Genomic DNA, 16,191 nt, shown 5'->3' on the forward strand with positions numbered 1-16,191 from the left:
AATCTGCCCCCAGGGACACCTCTCCCCATGCTCTATAGTTGCCAATTCTGATTTATTTATATTAAGTAATTACAACTGGATTACACAGGTTACAAATTCGCTGCGGGAGGGCTGTGGAGTCAGAGGAATTTTTGGGTACCTGCCAGGGGCGTAGCTAAGGAGCTGTGGGCCCCCGGTGCAAGTTTTACAATGGGGCCCCCCAAGCACTCTATACATAACAATTGATTCAGCGCACCAAAACCTGCCAATGGCAACTACAGTGTCAGAGGTGCAAGAAGGGGATGGGAAACAGTGTGTTACTGACTACCACTATTCAAAGTATCTATAGAAGTGATTATTATATAAGCAGAGGACCAATAGAGAGCTAATACTGTAGTTGAGGGAGGGCCCTTTGGGGCCCCTCTGGCCCAAGGGCCCCGATGCGGTCGCAACCTCTGCAACCCCTATTGCTACGCCTCTGGTACCTGGAGTCAGAGTCGGTGGTTTCATAAACTGAGGAGTCAGATGATTTTTTGTACCAACTCCACAGCCCTAGTAAGTTCCAGACTAAGGAGTCGGAGTCGAGGAGTCGGAGCCATTTTGGGTACCTGGAGATAGTGGTTTCATAAACTGAAGGGTCAGAGTCGGATGATTTCTGTACTGACTCCACATCCCTGCCTTGAACGATGCCTGTCCATGAAATACTTCCTTCCAGGCAGAGGCGTAGCTATGGGTGGGCATGGGGGTACATATGTCCCCAGACGCTGCACATGAGAGGCAGCTTGCTGGCTGCCTGAGGTGCCCCTGCTTCTCTCCCTTCCTCTGCAGAGGAGTGCAGAAACATTACAGCAGCAGAAAAAGCGGGCACATCTGCCTATATATACTGGAGGAAGGGGAGCAAATCTGGCTATATAAATAGGAGGAAGGGGGGCACATCTGGCTATTTAAAGAGGGCACATCTGGCTATCTAAATGGGGGAGGGGGCACAACTGTCTATCTATGGGGAAGAGGGCACATGTGGCTATCTAAACAGCATTTGTCTATCTGTCTCCACCCATGACCACGCCCACATTCTGATGCGTGTCCATGCCCATTTTGTCCGGTAGGGGGGGGGGGGGGCACGCAAGCATAGTCTATGTCCCCAGGCGCTGAAAACCATAGCTACGCCTCTGCTTGCAGGAAGGAAGTTACAGTAAATCCCTGGGTGTCACCAGGGCAGGAAGTGAGGTAAAATCTCCTCAATGGGGATTCACTACATTATGAACTGATAGAATTTCTAATCCATCTTCGCTATCTTCATTAAATATGATTGAACTAACGTAGAAGAATCAACCTCTGACAACATTATACAACACTATTGTTCTACATAAAAAAGGAAAACTAGACTGCCTGGCACATCTAGAGGTATAAAATCTACACTTCCCTGCCACACACACAAACCAAACCTCCTGCGTTGACATTGTTCAGGGAATCTATGCTAAAAAGCACTTTAAGGGTGTGAACTGCCAATGTGATTGTCTAAATGCCCAGGGACAAAGTCAGAGATTTTTTTTAAATCACAGATCATGTTCAAGCTTCTTTTTACAACACGCATTCATGTTGAGCAACATGTGTAGCTCACTATGTGCTGAGAACGGCTGAGTTTTTGTTTAGCAAAGGCAGCCAAGCATTCACAAATAATGTTCTGTCTTTGTAAAGACCAATGTAGCTGTCTATGCACATTTATTGTGGTGGGCATTTTACAGCAAATAAATAAGTGGTGATAAACAGTGGCGTAGCAATAGGGGTTGCAGAGGTCTCGACTGCACCGGGGCCCCGTAGAGCCCTCCCTCCGCTGCAGTATTAGCTCTGTATTGGTCCTGTGCTTGGAATGATCACTTCTATAAATGCTTAGAATGATAATAATCATTAACAAGCTGTTCCCCATCCCTTTTTGCACCCCTCATACTGTGGTTGTCCTTGGCAGGTTGTTGGTGCGCTGTATCAATTGTTATGTATAGAGTGCTTGGGGGGGGGGGGGATGTAAAAGTTGTACTAGGGCCCATAGCGCCTTAGCTACGCTAACGGTGATAAACAATGTTTCTCTAATAAAGTGATTTATCTGTGTCAGATGCTTTTTTTACAGTATGTGTGGTGTCTTTAACCCTCCTGGCGGTATAAAAAATTCCGCCAGGAGGCAGCGCAGCAGTTTTTTTTTAAATCATGTAGCGAGCCCAGAGCTGCTCAGCGGCATCCCCCCGCCCGCTTCGATAGCCTTCGGCGATCTCCGACCAGGAAATCCCATTCAAAGAACGGGATTTCCTGGAGGGCTTCCCCCGTTGCCATGGCGACGGGGCGGGATGACGTCAGCGACGTCATTGGGAGTCCCGATCCACCCCTCGGCACTGCCTGGCACTGATTGGCCAGGCAGCGTATGGGGTCGGGGGGGGGGGGGGGGGCGCGCGCCGTGACGGATAGCGGCGATCGAGCGCAGGGTGGCGGCGATCGGTGTGCTGACGCAGCTAGCAAAGTGCTAGCTGCGTCCAGCAAAAAAAAAATTAAGTAAATCCTACGTTCGGGGTTACCGCCAGGAAGGTTAATACCCGTATATTCCGGCATATAAGACGACCCCCCCAAATTTTCCAGTTAAAATATAGAGTTTGGGATATACTCGTTGTATAAGACTACCCCTCTTCCAACGCACACCAAATACAAATTAAAAAAACATAAACTGGTGCTATGTATGAACAGATACTGGTGCTGTACTGTATGTGGTACCCAGTATATAGGTGACTGGTTGGATTGGTCAACTCTCCCTAAGTGGATAGGTCAGCTCTTCTTGTCTACCTGTTTATCAGAGCGGTATGGAAGAATAGATGGCGTTGTGCCCATAAAACACGCCTCTTTCAGCCTTCTGGCCCGCCCTTATATCCTATTTACCTACTCTTCCGTCTCTCAGATCTTGCACATGTGCGCCTGCGCCGCTTCACTACAGTCCTCAGCAGTGAGATCTGAGAGGTGGTAACAGGATAGGGCATATCACCCGGCATCAATGACACCCGGCGTATGACGACCCCTGACTTTTCAGAGGATTTTCAAGGGTTAAAAAGTAGTCTTATTTATATTCCAGTATATAAAGTACTTTTACATTTTAAAATGTAAACTGTAGTTCCAGAATTTTATTTTTTTTTGCCTGCCCACTTACCCCCACCCATTTGGACATCACACGTATAGGGCGTGACTCTATTTGAGGTGATAAGTAGCTTGCACATGCCTGATCATCGCACAAGGACTACTGACAAATCCAATCGCTAGTTTAATTTTACTCGTGTGATGGCCAAGTGTTACGAACATTAAAAAGAACCTGATATGGGTGTATTTATACTTACCTAGGGGTTCCTCCAGCCTTATTAAGTGCATGGTGTCCCTTGCCGTCCTCTTGTGAATCCCCCTGGTAATCCGGCCGCCCACGCTGTACTGAGCATGCACGGCTCGGCCGTGCGCACCTCCTGTTGCACTCTCGCAGCCAGGAGCGTTCTGCGCCTGCGCAGTAGTACTGTGCAGGTGCAAAAAAACATTCCCAGGCACGAGTGTGCAGCAGGGGTGCAGCAGGGGTGCACCCGCAACTGGGCATGTGCAAAAGCACACAACCAGAGAGGACGGCGAGAGACCCCACACACCTAATGAAGCATAAGGAAGCCCCAGGTAAGTATAAATACACCCACACGGCCCATTGCAGGTGCACTTTAGTGATGCACTCATATTCCAAGTGATGGAGAGTAAGGTTTTGTGCTGTGTTGCTGTCCTTCAGCACCATGGCACTGTCATACCTCCCAACTTTTTGAGATGAGAAAGAGGGCCACTTAAGCCATGCCCCTGCCACACCCTTGACTACGCCTCCATCCCTCACATCCCTAGTCAAGCATACCATAAAGATTTCATAAGAAAAACATGTTGTTTTATAATTAAAACCACACTTGTCCTTTCTATCCTGGTTAATTCCCCTTCATATTAACATTTTAAAATTAGTAATATATCAATTTAAAGGATGGGAATAACGTTTAGAGTAAAAAAAAACACATTTTGTAGTAGACACACCAACAGACACCAAATCTCCTCTCCCTCCCACAAGGAGCAAGTGTAGCCCCATGACAAGCAACACACGCACACACCTGCGCCCCCCAACCCCACCCAAAAGAAGCACTACCAGTCCCATCACCCACATATACACGGGCCAGCAGAGGCTGCATTTCCTTCATCATTGCCACCTGCAGGTGGCGCACACGGCAGCGAACAGAGGATGGATCCGCAGCTTAGTGACCTAAGGCTGAAGTAGGAGGAGCGCTGGAGGGACGCGGATTCCCACCCACAGCCGCCACTGCTGGGGACCTACGTGACGTAGGTCACGTGATGTATTTCTGGCGCGAGGCGTGTGTGGTGCGTTCCTGCAGTGAGGCAGGTTTCCCGCCTGTTCTGCTGTGAGGGGCGGAGCTGAGGTCGGAGCTCGCCTGTTGCCTGGTTGCGGGCGGCTCCTTCACAGCCTGAGGAGGGAGAGAGTTGTATATCTGGTGGAGTTTCACAGGTCTAGGTAAGGGATAGGAAAGCTTCACGTTGGAACTCAGTTCTGAGAGTTCTTTACCTCATAAACGCTGGACCATTGCCTAGGCTGGGGAAGTGTGTACACTAATGTGGATACTTTTCAGGCATTTTAATGCCTATGTTGCATTCATTTGCCATTGGTCTCACTTGCAACATTTTTGGCACATTCTTATTTTTTTCAGTGTACCACAGGCTAATGTATGCAGCCTGTACTCAAACATTAGTGCACATAATGTATATACTGACACTGGCATAGCTGCCAACTGTCCCTCTTTCGGAGGGACAGTCCCTCTTTGGGAGCCCTGTCCCTCTTTCCTCATTTGTTCCTCTTTCTATGTAAATATTTCTCTACTAAAAATGTGTTTGATTGACTCTAAACTTTATTCCTATCCTTTAAATTGATATATTATTGATATATTACTAATTTTAAAATGTTAATATGAAGGTAAATTAACCAGGATAAAAAGAACCAGTGTGGTTTGAATTATAAAACGCATGTTTCTTATGAAAACTTTATGATATGCGTGACTAGGGGTGTGATGGGGCGTGATCAGGGGTGTGGCAGGGCGTGGCTTAAGTGGCCCTCTTTCTCATCAAGTTGGGAGGTATGCACTGGTATTCCACAAATGTGCTTACATATGATGTATATATTGGCACGTGTCCCACGAATGTACCCACACATAATGTATATACTGGCACTGGTGTTCCCCAAACGTACTCACACATGGGCGTAACTATATACCGTGCAAGGGATGCAGCCGTAGGAGGCCCTGTGGGGGGAGAAGTTTATTTTCCAGAGACTGACAACTAAGGGTACAAAGAGAAAAAAATTCTGCTCCCTACACAATTGTTCTAATGACTGTGTCTGCTCAGCCATTGATAAGGAATCATACAAAGTTTTGCAGACAAAAATTTATAGACTGTCCCTATTCAGTGTGCAGCAGGGTCTTGTGTACAATTCCCTGCCCCATCCAAAGTTTTGCAGGGGGGCCCATTGATTTCTAGTTACGCCCCTGCCCACACATAATGTATATACTGGCACTGGTGTTCCCCAAACGTAACCCACACATAGGGCTCGATTCACTAAAGCGTGATAATACTGTTAACTCAAATATTTTGCAATAGATTAGGGACTAGGCCTGAACGATTTTAGGAAAAGATTGAATCGCACGATTTCTGTCAAAAATTGCGATTTCGATTCACAATTTTCTTCAAATCCAGCTTTAGCTCTAAATTCACACAGTAACATTTACAAACATGCAGTGACAGAAAATAACATCATACTATCAAATTGGTGGTATAATGTCACAGTGTCATGTTTGTAAACCTTACTGCATTATGTGAATTTAGGTGAGAGACTAGAGAAAAAAGGTGGAGATTAGGGAACGCGTGATCACAACGCGATTGCTGCAAGACTACTGGCAGTAGGCCCTAACACAACAGAACCACAATTTGGCTTATGAGATAGAATTTATTATGCATATTCTGTGTGTATGCAAGATGATGTGTGCTTGGCAGTGTGGGCACTGTGCACTTGAGTGTATGTATATTTATATATATATATTTATATATATATATATATATATATATATATATATTCTAATCACAAAGTCCAGCTCACAGTCATCTCAGCGCAAGTGCACAGTGCCCACACTGCCAAGCACACATCATCTTGCATACACACAGGTACAGGTACATACAGGGTGTCAGCGTGATCTGTCTGATCTGATGTACGAACTCTTGCCTGACAGTACTGCCGCCCGCCCAGCTGATGACGCGCTAGGCTAGGCGGAGGGAAAGAGCCTGTGGGTGGAGTTTGCCGTCCGCCCAGCTGATGAGGTATTAGGCTGGGCGGAGCGAAAGAGTGTGAGCCTGCTGCGGCCGCCCGCCCTCCCAGCCAATGACATGCTAGGCAAGGCGGAGGGTGATGACGTGGGCGCCGGTGGGAGGTTGCCACAAGGAAGGAGATAGTGAGAGCCGCTAAGTCGCCGCTACGGAGCGGCAAGCGGGAGATAGACTGCCGGCCTGAAATGGTACACTGCTGCACAGCAGGGGGGGGGAAATCGTGAGAAATCGGCACGTTCGCGATCACGGAATCGTCGTTTCCGTGATCGCGATTTCGGTCTAAAAACGATAAATCGTTCAGGCCTATTAGGGACCTGTTAAAGAGAACCCGAGGTGGGATTTAATTATGTTAGTGGGGCACAGAGGCTGGTTGTGCACACTAACACCAGCCTCTGTTGCCCCATGGTGTGCCTCCAGGACCCCCCTGCGCGCCGCTATACCCTCCGCAGTGCTAGCGACACACAGCGTGTCGCCAGCACAATGTTTACCTATGCGTGTCAGTCAGCGCCGCTCCCCCGCCTCCTCTGGAGGGAAGGGACGCGGGCGGGTAGCGCCGATACAGAGGAGGCGGGGGAGCGGCGCTAACAGACACGGCATAGGTAAACATTGTGCTGGCGACACGCTGTGTGTCGCTAGCACTGCGGAGGGTATAGCGGCGCGCAGGGGGGTCCTTGAGGCACACCATGGGGCAACAGAGGCTGGTGTTAGTGTGCACAACCAGCCTCTGTGCCCCACTAACATAATTAAATCCCACCTCGGGTTCTCTTTAATGTACATAAAGAGCTTCTTCATACCTGCCTAGATTTAGGCTTTAAAGGAGAACTGTAGAGAGAGGTGTATAGAGGCTGCCATATTTATTTCCATTTAAGCAATACCAGTTACCTGGCTATCCTGCTGATCCTCTGCCTCTAATACTTTCAGCCATAGACCCTGAACAAGCATGCAGCAGTTCGGGTGTTTCTGACAATTTTGACAGATATGACAAGATTAGCTGCATGCTAGTTTCTGGTGTGATTCAGCCACTACTTCAGCCAAATAGATCAGCGGGGCGGCCAGACAGTGATGAGCGAAAATGCAAAAATTATTTTCGCAGAAAAAAGCAATAATTTCTTTTTGACAGGTGAATTTTCGATCGAATATTTCCTCGTTAATTTTTGCCTAATGTCCGTTATTTTCGCATTAAAATCGTAGTTCATCGCGTACGTATTTCTGCGTAGTCGTAGTACCGCTATGCGAAGCTTCGCCCGCTACGCATAGTTGACGCATGTATTGCGAAGTCAACTACGTGTGCGGTAACTGCGTCTATACGGATCATTGCGCATGTGCAGAAATATTATTGCCCTTCTATACGTATACAATTCCGCATTGGAAGGTGGAATGTACGCATGTATTAGTTCACCCATGCACATATTTAGCGGATTATTGCAGAAATTTTTCTGCATAAGGGCATAAACGTCTGCATATAGCGAAGTTTCTGTAATTTTCGCTGCTGGTCAAAAACGTGAATATTTCTGAAGATTTTTGCGAAAATTGGCCGAATTCGAATACGGGATGCGAAAATGACTTGGGCAAAATTTGCAAGCAACACTGCTGTCAGGCAACTGGTATTAGTTAAAAGGAAATAAATATGGCAGCCTCCATATACCTCTCACTACAGTTCTCCTTTAATGTTTAAACAAGATGGGTTCTTCCGTACCACTCAAAGCTATCAGCTCTCTTTACAACTGAAATGTATTGAGATCTTACACCAATTACACTTTGGTTCAGTGGTTAAGCTGCAAGACTTTCTTTGAGCCTATTGCTAAGGGACTTGTCCACAGCACGGACAATTCGTGGATGAGTCAGCAACTGATTCCATTTAATGCCTGAGCTATTCCAGACAAGTAAACGATTGTTCTTAACTGACTTGTGGTGGGCATAATCACTTGAGATTCCAGAGTTTTCCTTATTGTTACAAACTAACTTCACAAACAATGCAGGAAAACATTGTCTATACGCACAAAGGATATTCATCTTCAATTGTTGATCCAACCTTTACCAGTTCTGTTTTCTGTTTCTTTTTAGCCAAATAAAGGGTTTATCAAAACAGCAAACAGTATTTTTACAACACTATCGGTGCTAGGCAGATTAGAGAAACTGGCCTCGATTCATCAAAGACTGTTCTATGATTAAAAAAAAAAAAACGTCGTTAAAATACAGAATTCGGTATTTTAGACTTTTTTTTGCTAATTTGTCAATATTTTCAAAGGTGCGGTCGAAGTTCGTCAATTTAGCTAAGCCCATTCACAAAGTAATAGCAGAGCAGTGTGAGTTGTTACAAGCTGTTCGTGCAGAGACAGCATTACAATAGATAGAAGAGGCATCCCCACATCTCTTTAGATGTGCATGTTTGTTGTTTGTTATACTGCCTCTGCTTGCTTTGAAACTGTCCATTAGTCTTTCTTAACATTTTATTTACTTGCCACGGCTTAGAAGAACTTCCAGGAGACAGTACACATGCCATGCTTAGGTGATTTCCCCACTAGTTCCTCCGCATCTTCAAACATGTACGGCCGCAGGGGAAGCCTCTTTTGTTCCGTGATCTCTCTGTTTTGCCTGGGGGTAGGAAAGCTAGACCCGCCGAAGAAGCGTGCGGGATCCTATCAGATGCGATCATGCAGACTTGCAGGAGACAGGGTCTGTTTCTATTCGCTCCCTGCTCCTGTCAATGATTGGGATACCCACACCGAAGACATTCGAAGCTGGTTTTCTCTACCACAGAGAAGCCGGTGAAAATTGACCATGAAACTTGGCTTTACAGCATGCTGTACCCTTGATGAGTTGAAATTACTGACATGTGTTGAGGTAATTACCGCACAAGTCTGTAATTTACCTCACTGCTTGGTAATTTCAGCTTTCCATGCGGTAACAGCCTTGATGAAGTGACATTTTTCTAAGTGCTCGGTAAAGTCGGCTGTTTTCAGCATTACCGAATGCGGTAATGCTTGATGAATCGAGGCCACAGTGTTCAGTAACAAAAGAGTACAGGTACATTATCAGTACAGTCATAATAACCACAATGAATGACACAAAAATACTAGATCAGATTTAAAGTGAGCATAGACTTTTAGAAATAATTTCACATGCGTATTATAAGCAATCATACGTAATGCAGTAGGTAGACGTGTTGCACAAACTGACATAATGGGGAGCAAAGGATAGAGTGGCTATCTCTCAGTCCATTGATCCCAGATTAGGTAAAAGTTACTGGGAGCTTTCCCATGTCAATAGACTCGTTTTTTTTATATGGGATCGTTGGATCAACCTCCATCTCTTATAAGTAGGTGTCTTGGCAGAGAGCCACTTAAAGAGGAACTGTCACGAAAATCTTAAAATTTAAAACATACAAATAAGTACATTTCTCCCAGAGTAAAATGAGCCATAAATTACTTCTCTCCTATGTTGCTGTCACTAACAGTATGTAGTAGAAATCTGACATTACTGACAGGTTTTGGGCTAGTCCATCTCTTCATGAGGGATTCTCAGCATGGCCTTTATTCTTTATAAAAACATTCCCTGTAAAAGATTTATACAAAGATGCTGGCCAGCCTCCCTGCTGCACACTTTTTTGACAGTTGGATGGCGCAACTACCATTCACTACGTGCTTTTAAAAATAAAGAAAACCCTGAGAACCCCCTATGAGAAGATGGGCTAGTCCAAAATCTGTCGTTTCTGTCAGATTTCTACTACCTACTGTAAGTGACAGCACATAGGAGAAAAGTAATTTACGGCTCATTTTACTCTGGAGCAAACGTACTTCTTATTTGTATGTGTTTGCATGTATTTAAAATTTTAAGATTTTTGTGGCAGAGGTCCTTTAAGAGCTATTTTTTGTCTGTCATGGAATAGAACTTGGGACATAAAAAAGTTTAGTTTTTGGAGTGCTTCATCAGTTATGAGACCAAGTAAGCAAAGAGCAGGGTCAAATATCACAGGGCAACCCATCCTGTCGTGCAGACATTGGACAATCTGCTTCCAGTAAGCGGCTATGGGTGGGCATTCCCAGATCAGATGGTTGATGGTGTAATGGTTAAGGGCTCTGCCTCTGACACAGGAGACCAGGGTTCGAGACCAGGCTCTGCCTGTTCAGTAAGCCAGCACTAATTCAGTAGGAGACCTTTGGCAAGTCTCCCTTACACTGCTACTGCCAATAGAGCGCGCCCTAGTGGCTGCTGCTCTGCTCTGACGCTTTGAGTCCGCAAGGAGAAAAGCGCAATATAAATGTTATTTGTCTTGTCTTTGTCTAAAATGTTGGATTAGGTGACAAATTTGTCCACCTTGGAGGGTGTGAGGTATGACTGATGAATAATATAAAGTTGGGTAAGTCTTTCCCTTATACAGAGGGAGACCAGCCGAAATGCATGCAATACGTCGTCCCCTAAAGCTGTTTTTTATGTTTACACTGAACTTTAAGATATGTGTGTTACATTTTTGTTTTTTAATTGCAGTTTAATATGGATAAGGTTAACCTGAGCGTCTTTGACAAGCTGCTGTTAGAATGTGGTATGTAAGTTAACATGTATACATAGATGGTGATTTCTACGGATTTCAATATATTTGCGCATTCTTCAGTTTTTCAGGCTGAACAGGAAGCTCGAAAAAAGGAAAATACTAAAGAATGTATCAAATGTAAGTCTGCAGCAATAAGCACGAATGAAAGCCTATTGTTCTTAAACGTTAAGTATGGAGAAATGCAAACTGTGATCAATTACAAGTTGATTTTCATTGGTTTTATTTAATATTCTTGTCTGTACTGTATTTGTAGTGGCAACAGATTGCACGGCGCTTTGCAGTGTAAAAGAACACCCAAACCAAACATTTCTTTAATTCAAAATATGTAGGTGCATCACTCTGACACATACAAAGATAAATAAACACTCCTTCAAGCCTATGAGCATTTCAGCGCATGCTTTTCACTCTTCTCTTTTCATAACTAGGGTTACACAGGTGGCAGCCATTACTTCTGAGCTTAGTAGGAGGTTTTAGATCATGGGTGTGTTTGTCATCAGCTACCCTCCCTCACAGGGGCGTCATCTATGTGAAATTCACACAAGCTGAGATCACCTCCCTTGTGACATCATCAGTACCAGCCTGTGTTTTGTTTTTTTATCTCCTCCACCAGTCTGCCGGATTCTGTCCCGGCAATATGAAAGGAAGGGAGGGGTTCCTCCAATAAATGTAAAATATTGTATATTTGTCAGCATGCAGCTGAAAAAAGGCTGCTATTTATTATTATAATTTAGAAAATAGATTTTATTTCTGAAATCTTGTATTTTTAATTTGGGTCCATTTTAAGCAGTTTTTATAATGCATTGTGGTCTGCACAGAATTTAAAGTCCATCCCTAGTAGTGACAATAGAGTATGAGCCTTTTATTTCAAATAATAATATGGACTATAAGGGGATGAATTTTCCTCCAAAGATCAGACGGACAAAGCAAGCCACAATTATAAATGGCACGGGACAATGCTTTTTGTGGTATTGAAATCACTTCATCAGGTGAGTACCTAAAATCATGATCAGTACAGTCATTATGAGCTTATCTATGTATCAGTATTTATATACATACAGTGGCTTGCAAAAGTATTCGGCTCCCTTGAAGTTTTCCACATTTTGTCACATTACTGCCACAAACATGAATCAATTTTATTGGAATTCCATGTGAAAGACCAATACAAAGTGGTGTACATGTGAGAAGTGGAACGAAAATCATACATGATTCCAAATTTTTTTTTAGAAATAAATAGCTGCAAAGTGGGTTGTGCGTAATTATTCAGCCCGCTGAGTCAATACTTTATAGAACCACCTTTTGCTGCAATTACAGCTGCCAGTCTTTTACGGTATGTCTCTACCAGCTTTGCACATCTAGAGACTGAAATCCTTGTCCATTCTTCTTTGCAAAACAGCTCCAGCTCAGTCAGATTAGCTAGACAGCGATTGTGAACAGCAGTTTTCAGATCTTGCCACAGATTCTCGATTGGATTTAGATCTGGACTTTGACTGGGCCATTCTAACACATGGATATGTTTTGTTTTAAACCATTCCATTGTTGCCGTCTTTGTTTAGGGTTGTTGTCCTGCTGGAAGGTGAATCTCCGCCCCAGTCTCAAGTCTTTTGCAGACTCCAAGACGTTTTCTTCTAAGATTGCCCTGTATTTGGCTCCATACATCTTCCCATCAACTCTGACCAGCTTCCCTGTCCCTGCTGAAGAGAAGCACCCCCAGAGCATGATGCTGCCACCACCATATTTGACAGTGGGGATGGTGTGTTCAGAGTGATGTGCAGTGTTAGTTTTCCGCCACACATAGTGTTTTGGATTTTGGCCAAAAAGTTCCATTTTGGTCTCAGCTGACCAGAGCACCTTCTTCCACATGTTTACTGTGTCCCCCACATGGCTTGTGGCAAACTGCAAACGGGACTTCTTATGCTTTTCTGTTAACAATGGCTTTCTTCTTGCTACTCTTTCATAAAGGCCAACTTTGTACAGTGCATGACTAATAGTTGTCCTATGGACAGAGTCCCCCACCTGAGCTGTAGATCTCTGCAGCTCGTCCAGAGTCACCATGGGCCTCTTAACTGCATTTCTGATCAGCGCTCTCCTTGTTCGGCCTGTGAGTTTAGGTGGATGGCCTTGTCTTGGTAGGTTTACAGTTGTGCCATACTCCTTCCATTTCTGAATGATCGTTTGAACAGTGCTCCGTAGGATGTTCAAGGCTTTGGAAATCTTTTTTTAGCCTAAGCCTGCTTTAAATTTCTCAATAACTTTATCCCTGACCTGTCTGGTGTGTTCTTTGGACTTCATGGTGTTGTTGCTCCCAATATTCTCTTAGACAACCTCTGAGGCCATCACAGAGCAGCTGTATTTGTACTGAGATTAGATTACACACAGGTGCACTCTATTTAGTCATTAGCACTCATCAGGCAATGTCTATGGGCAACTGACTGCACTCAGACCAAAGGGGGCTGAATAATTACGCACACCCCACTTTGCAGTTATTTACTTGTAAAAAATGTTTGGAATCATGTATGATTTTCATTCCACTTCTCACATGTACACCACTTTGTATTGGTCTTTCATGTGGAATTCCAATAAAATTGATTCATGTTTTTGGCAGTAATGTGACAAAATGTGGAAAATTTCAAGGGGGCCGAATACTTTTGCAAGCTACTGTATATTGTAAAGAATCAGTTGCCAAAAAATGCTCTGTAGTTTCTTTTACAATGATTGTTAAAAAATACCCTCAAATATATAAACCGAGTCAAATGCAACAAGAAAAGTAAATGAACCCATGTTACAAGATACCACCTGTTTACATTCAGATTCACCGCAAAGGATGTAGGAAATGATTAAAAAGAGTTTAAAAGGCAAGAAAAACTTACCACAAGACAAGGACTATTACAAGATACAAAAATAGTTTATTAAAAAACACTGGACACTGCTTTTCGCAATCTCAAAGAAAGCCTATTGCTATTAATACATTGGTAAATGCATAGTGAAAACTTACAAAAACATTAAATAATGGTAATTAACCTATTTTGGTTTCTGGACGTAGAAACTACGTCCAGAAACCATGTGCGCTACCGCGCGCCCCCGCGGCCGATCGCGCGCGTGCACGCGCACTCCCGGCCGCGGATTCGGTAGTCAGGGAATCAATGTATCGGACTATGAAGTCCGATCACTGATTCCTCTCCCCCGCTGAAAAAGCGACAGCTTCTCTCGGAAGCTGCGCCTTTTCTGGCCATTCACTTCCTGATGCGCCACTCTAAGCGTGTGTTACGCTTAGAGTGACGTCATGTAAACAAACTCATGGCCGCCATCTTGTGGCCAAAAAGTAATACTACACCTGAAAATAAAAATGAATTAAAATCAACACACATTTACATTATAAATCTATTGTTTACCCCCCACCCTCCCAAAACTACCCAAATAAAATGTTTACTATAAATAAAAAAAACCATTACAATAAAAAAAAAAAAAACATGTAAATATTTACCTAAGGGTCTAAACTTTTTAAATATCAATGTAAAGATGAAATATTTCTATATTTTTTTTATTTTAAACTTGTTAATAGTGATGGATGCAAAATGGAAAAAATGCACCTTTATTTCCAAATAAAATATTGTCGCCATACATTGTGATAGGGACATAATTTTAACGGTGTAATAACCGGGACATATGGGCATATACAATACGTGAGTTTTAATTATGGAGGCATGTATTATTTTAAAACTATAATGGCTGAAAACTGAGAAATAATGAATTTTTCCATTTTTTTCTTATTCTTCCTGTTAAAATGCGTTTACAGTAAAGTGGCTTTTAGCAAAATGTACCCCCCAAAGAAAGCCTAATTGGTGGCGGAAAAAACAAGATATAGATCAGTTCATTGTGATAAGTAGTGATAAAGTTATAGGCTAATGAATGGGAGGTGAACATTTCTCTCGTGAAAACCACGGAACCTGAATGGGTTAAGCAAACATAATATTTACCATATGATAAGTGATACTAGTTAAATAGTAAATACATAAAGTGTCAGTATAAAAAAACATGAATATATGTTTCTATACTAATAACAACAATGTTCTCACCAAGAATTATTTCCAGCTGGGTGGCATGAAAAAGTAGCCGGGGTGGCATGAGAAAGTAGCTGGGTGGCATGAAAAAGTAGCCGGGTGGGGCGAGATGAGAGAATACAGGGCCGGGGGTTTCTGTGTGCATTTCTGCTTACAGCATATGAGGAGGTGAGCCAGTGACAGCCGGCTGCTCACCAAAACTACGGTAGTTGAGTGGAGCACCCGGCTAAAAGAACCTGGGGATAACACTGTAACAGTAATGAAATACATATGAGTGAAAGGAGTGGATAAGCACACACAACTACAGGTAGTCCCCGGTTAACGAACGAGATAAGGACTGTAGGCTCGTTCTTAACCTGAATCTGTTCTTAAGTCGGAACATTGTGCCATCTCTGTCCCGTGTACCTACTCTGTGCCCCCCTGTGTCTCCAGTGTCCCCCTCTGTGTCACCTCTGCCCTTTGTACCTGTTTATACAAGTTTAAAAGTCATTTTTTCTTTGATTTTTTTAAAATCGATTTTCTCAAAAACTACAAGTCCAATTTGAATAATTCTTTTTTACTTGTTCCCATGGAAACAGAGAATCCATGCCGTTCGTATCGGCAGGTCGTTCGTAAGTCGGGCTTTCGTAAGTCGGGGACGACCTGTATTGTGAACTGCTTAGCTGTTTATTGCACCATGTTTTCCAAATGTAGGAAATTGTTTTCAGAAACACAAATACATTAATCTTTATTGCAGAAATGCAGTTCAGCAGTAGTAAAAAAGCATCATTGCAGAATGGTGCATTTCTAGGTTTCACTCGTGTGGTTCGTCTACACTTGCCATATTTTGGTTTAAAGCCTAAAAGAGTGCATATTCATGAATTTCTGTGCTTTACAATAACAGGGTATGCTGCAAAATGCCTGCAAGAAAAACAGCAGATCCTGGAATTACTGAAGGATATAAAGTCGTGTGAAGAAACGATTCTAGATCTGCAAAAATACAGTACAGCTGCTATGTAAGTGAGTAGTGTAACGTAAAGAGACACTGAAGCAAAAACAAATTATGATATAATGAATTGGTTGTGCAGTACGGATAATTACTAGAAGATTAGTAGCAAAGAAAATATTGTCATATTTTTATCTTCAGTTATACTGTATAGTGTTTTTTATAACATTGCATCATTCTCTAATATTTGCAAG

The 16,191-nt window shown here is 43.4% G+C and overlaps 1 protein-coding gene across 2 annotated transcripts in view; it reads left to right on the plus strand.

Moving 5' to 3' along the window:
• Window positions 1–4,405: 4,405 nt before the first annotated feature.
• C9H14orf39 (chromosome 9 C14orf39 homolog) overlaps window positions 4,406–16,191 on the plus strand; it is a 96,107-nt gene continuing 84,321 nt past the window's right edge. The window contains exons 1-4 of one of the 2 annotated variants that reach the window (XM_068254428.1): window positions 4,406–4,546; window positions 10,891–10,945; window positions 11,015–11,071; window positions 15,896–16,007. In XM_068254428.1, the coding sequence (XP_068110529.1) occupies window positions 10,897–10,945; window positions 11,015–11,071; window positions 15,896–16,007 (218 nt within the window). In that variant the 5' untranslated portion in view covers window positions 4,406–4,546; window positions 10,891–10,896. The remainder of the gene's footprint in view (window positions 4,547–10,890; window positions 10,946–11,014; window positions 11,072–15,895; window positions 16,008–16,191) is intronic. The other variant, XM_068254427.1, reaches the window with a different exon arrangement.

This window comes from Hyperolius riggenbachi, chromosome 9 (assembly GCF_040937935.1).
Source record: "Hyperolius riggenbachi isolate aHypRig1 chromosome 9, aHypRig1.pri, whole genome shotgun sequence".
Taxonomy (NCBI): Eukaryota; Metazoa; Chordata; class Amphibia; order Anura; family Hyperoliidae; genus Hyperolius; species Hyperolius riggenbachi.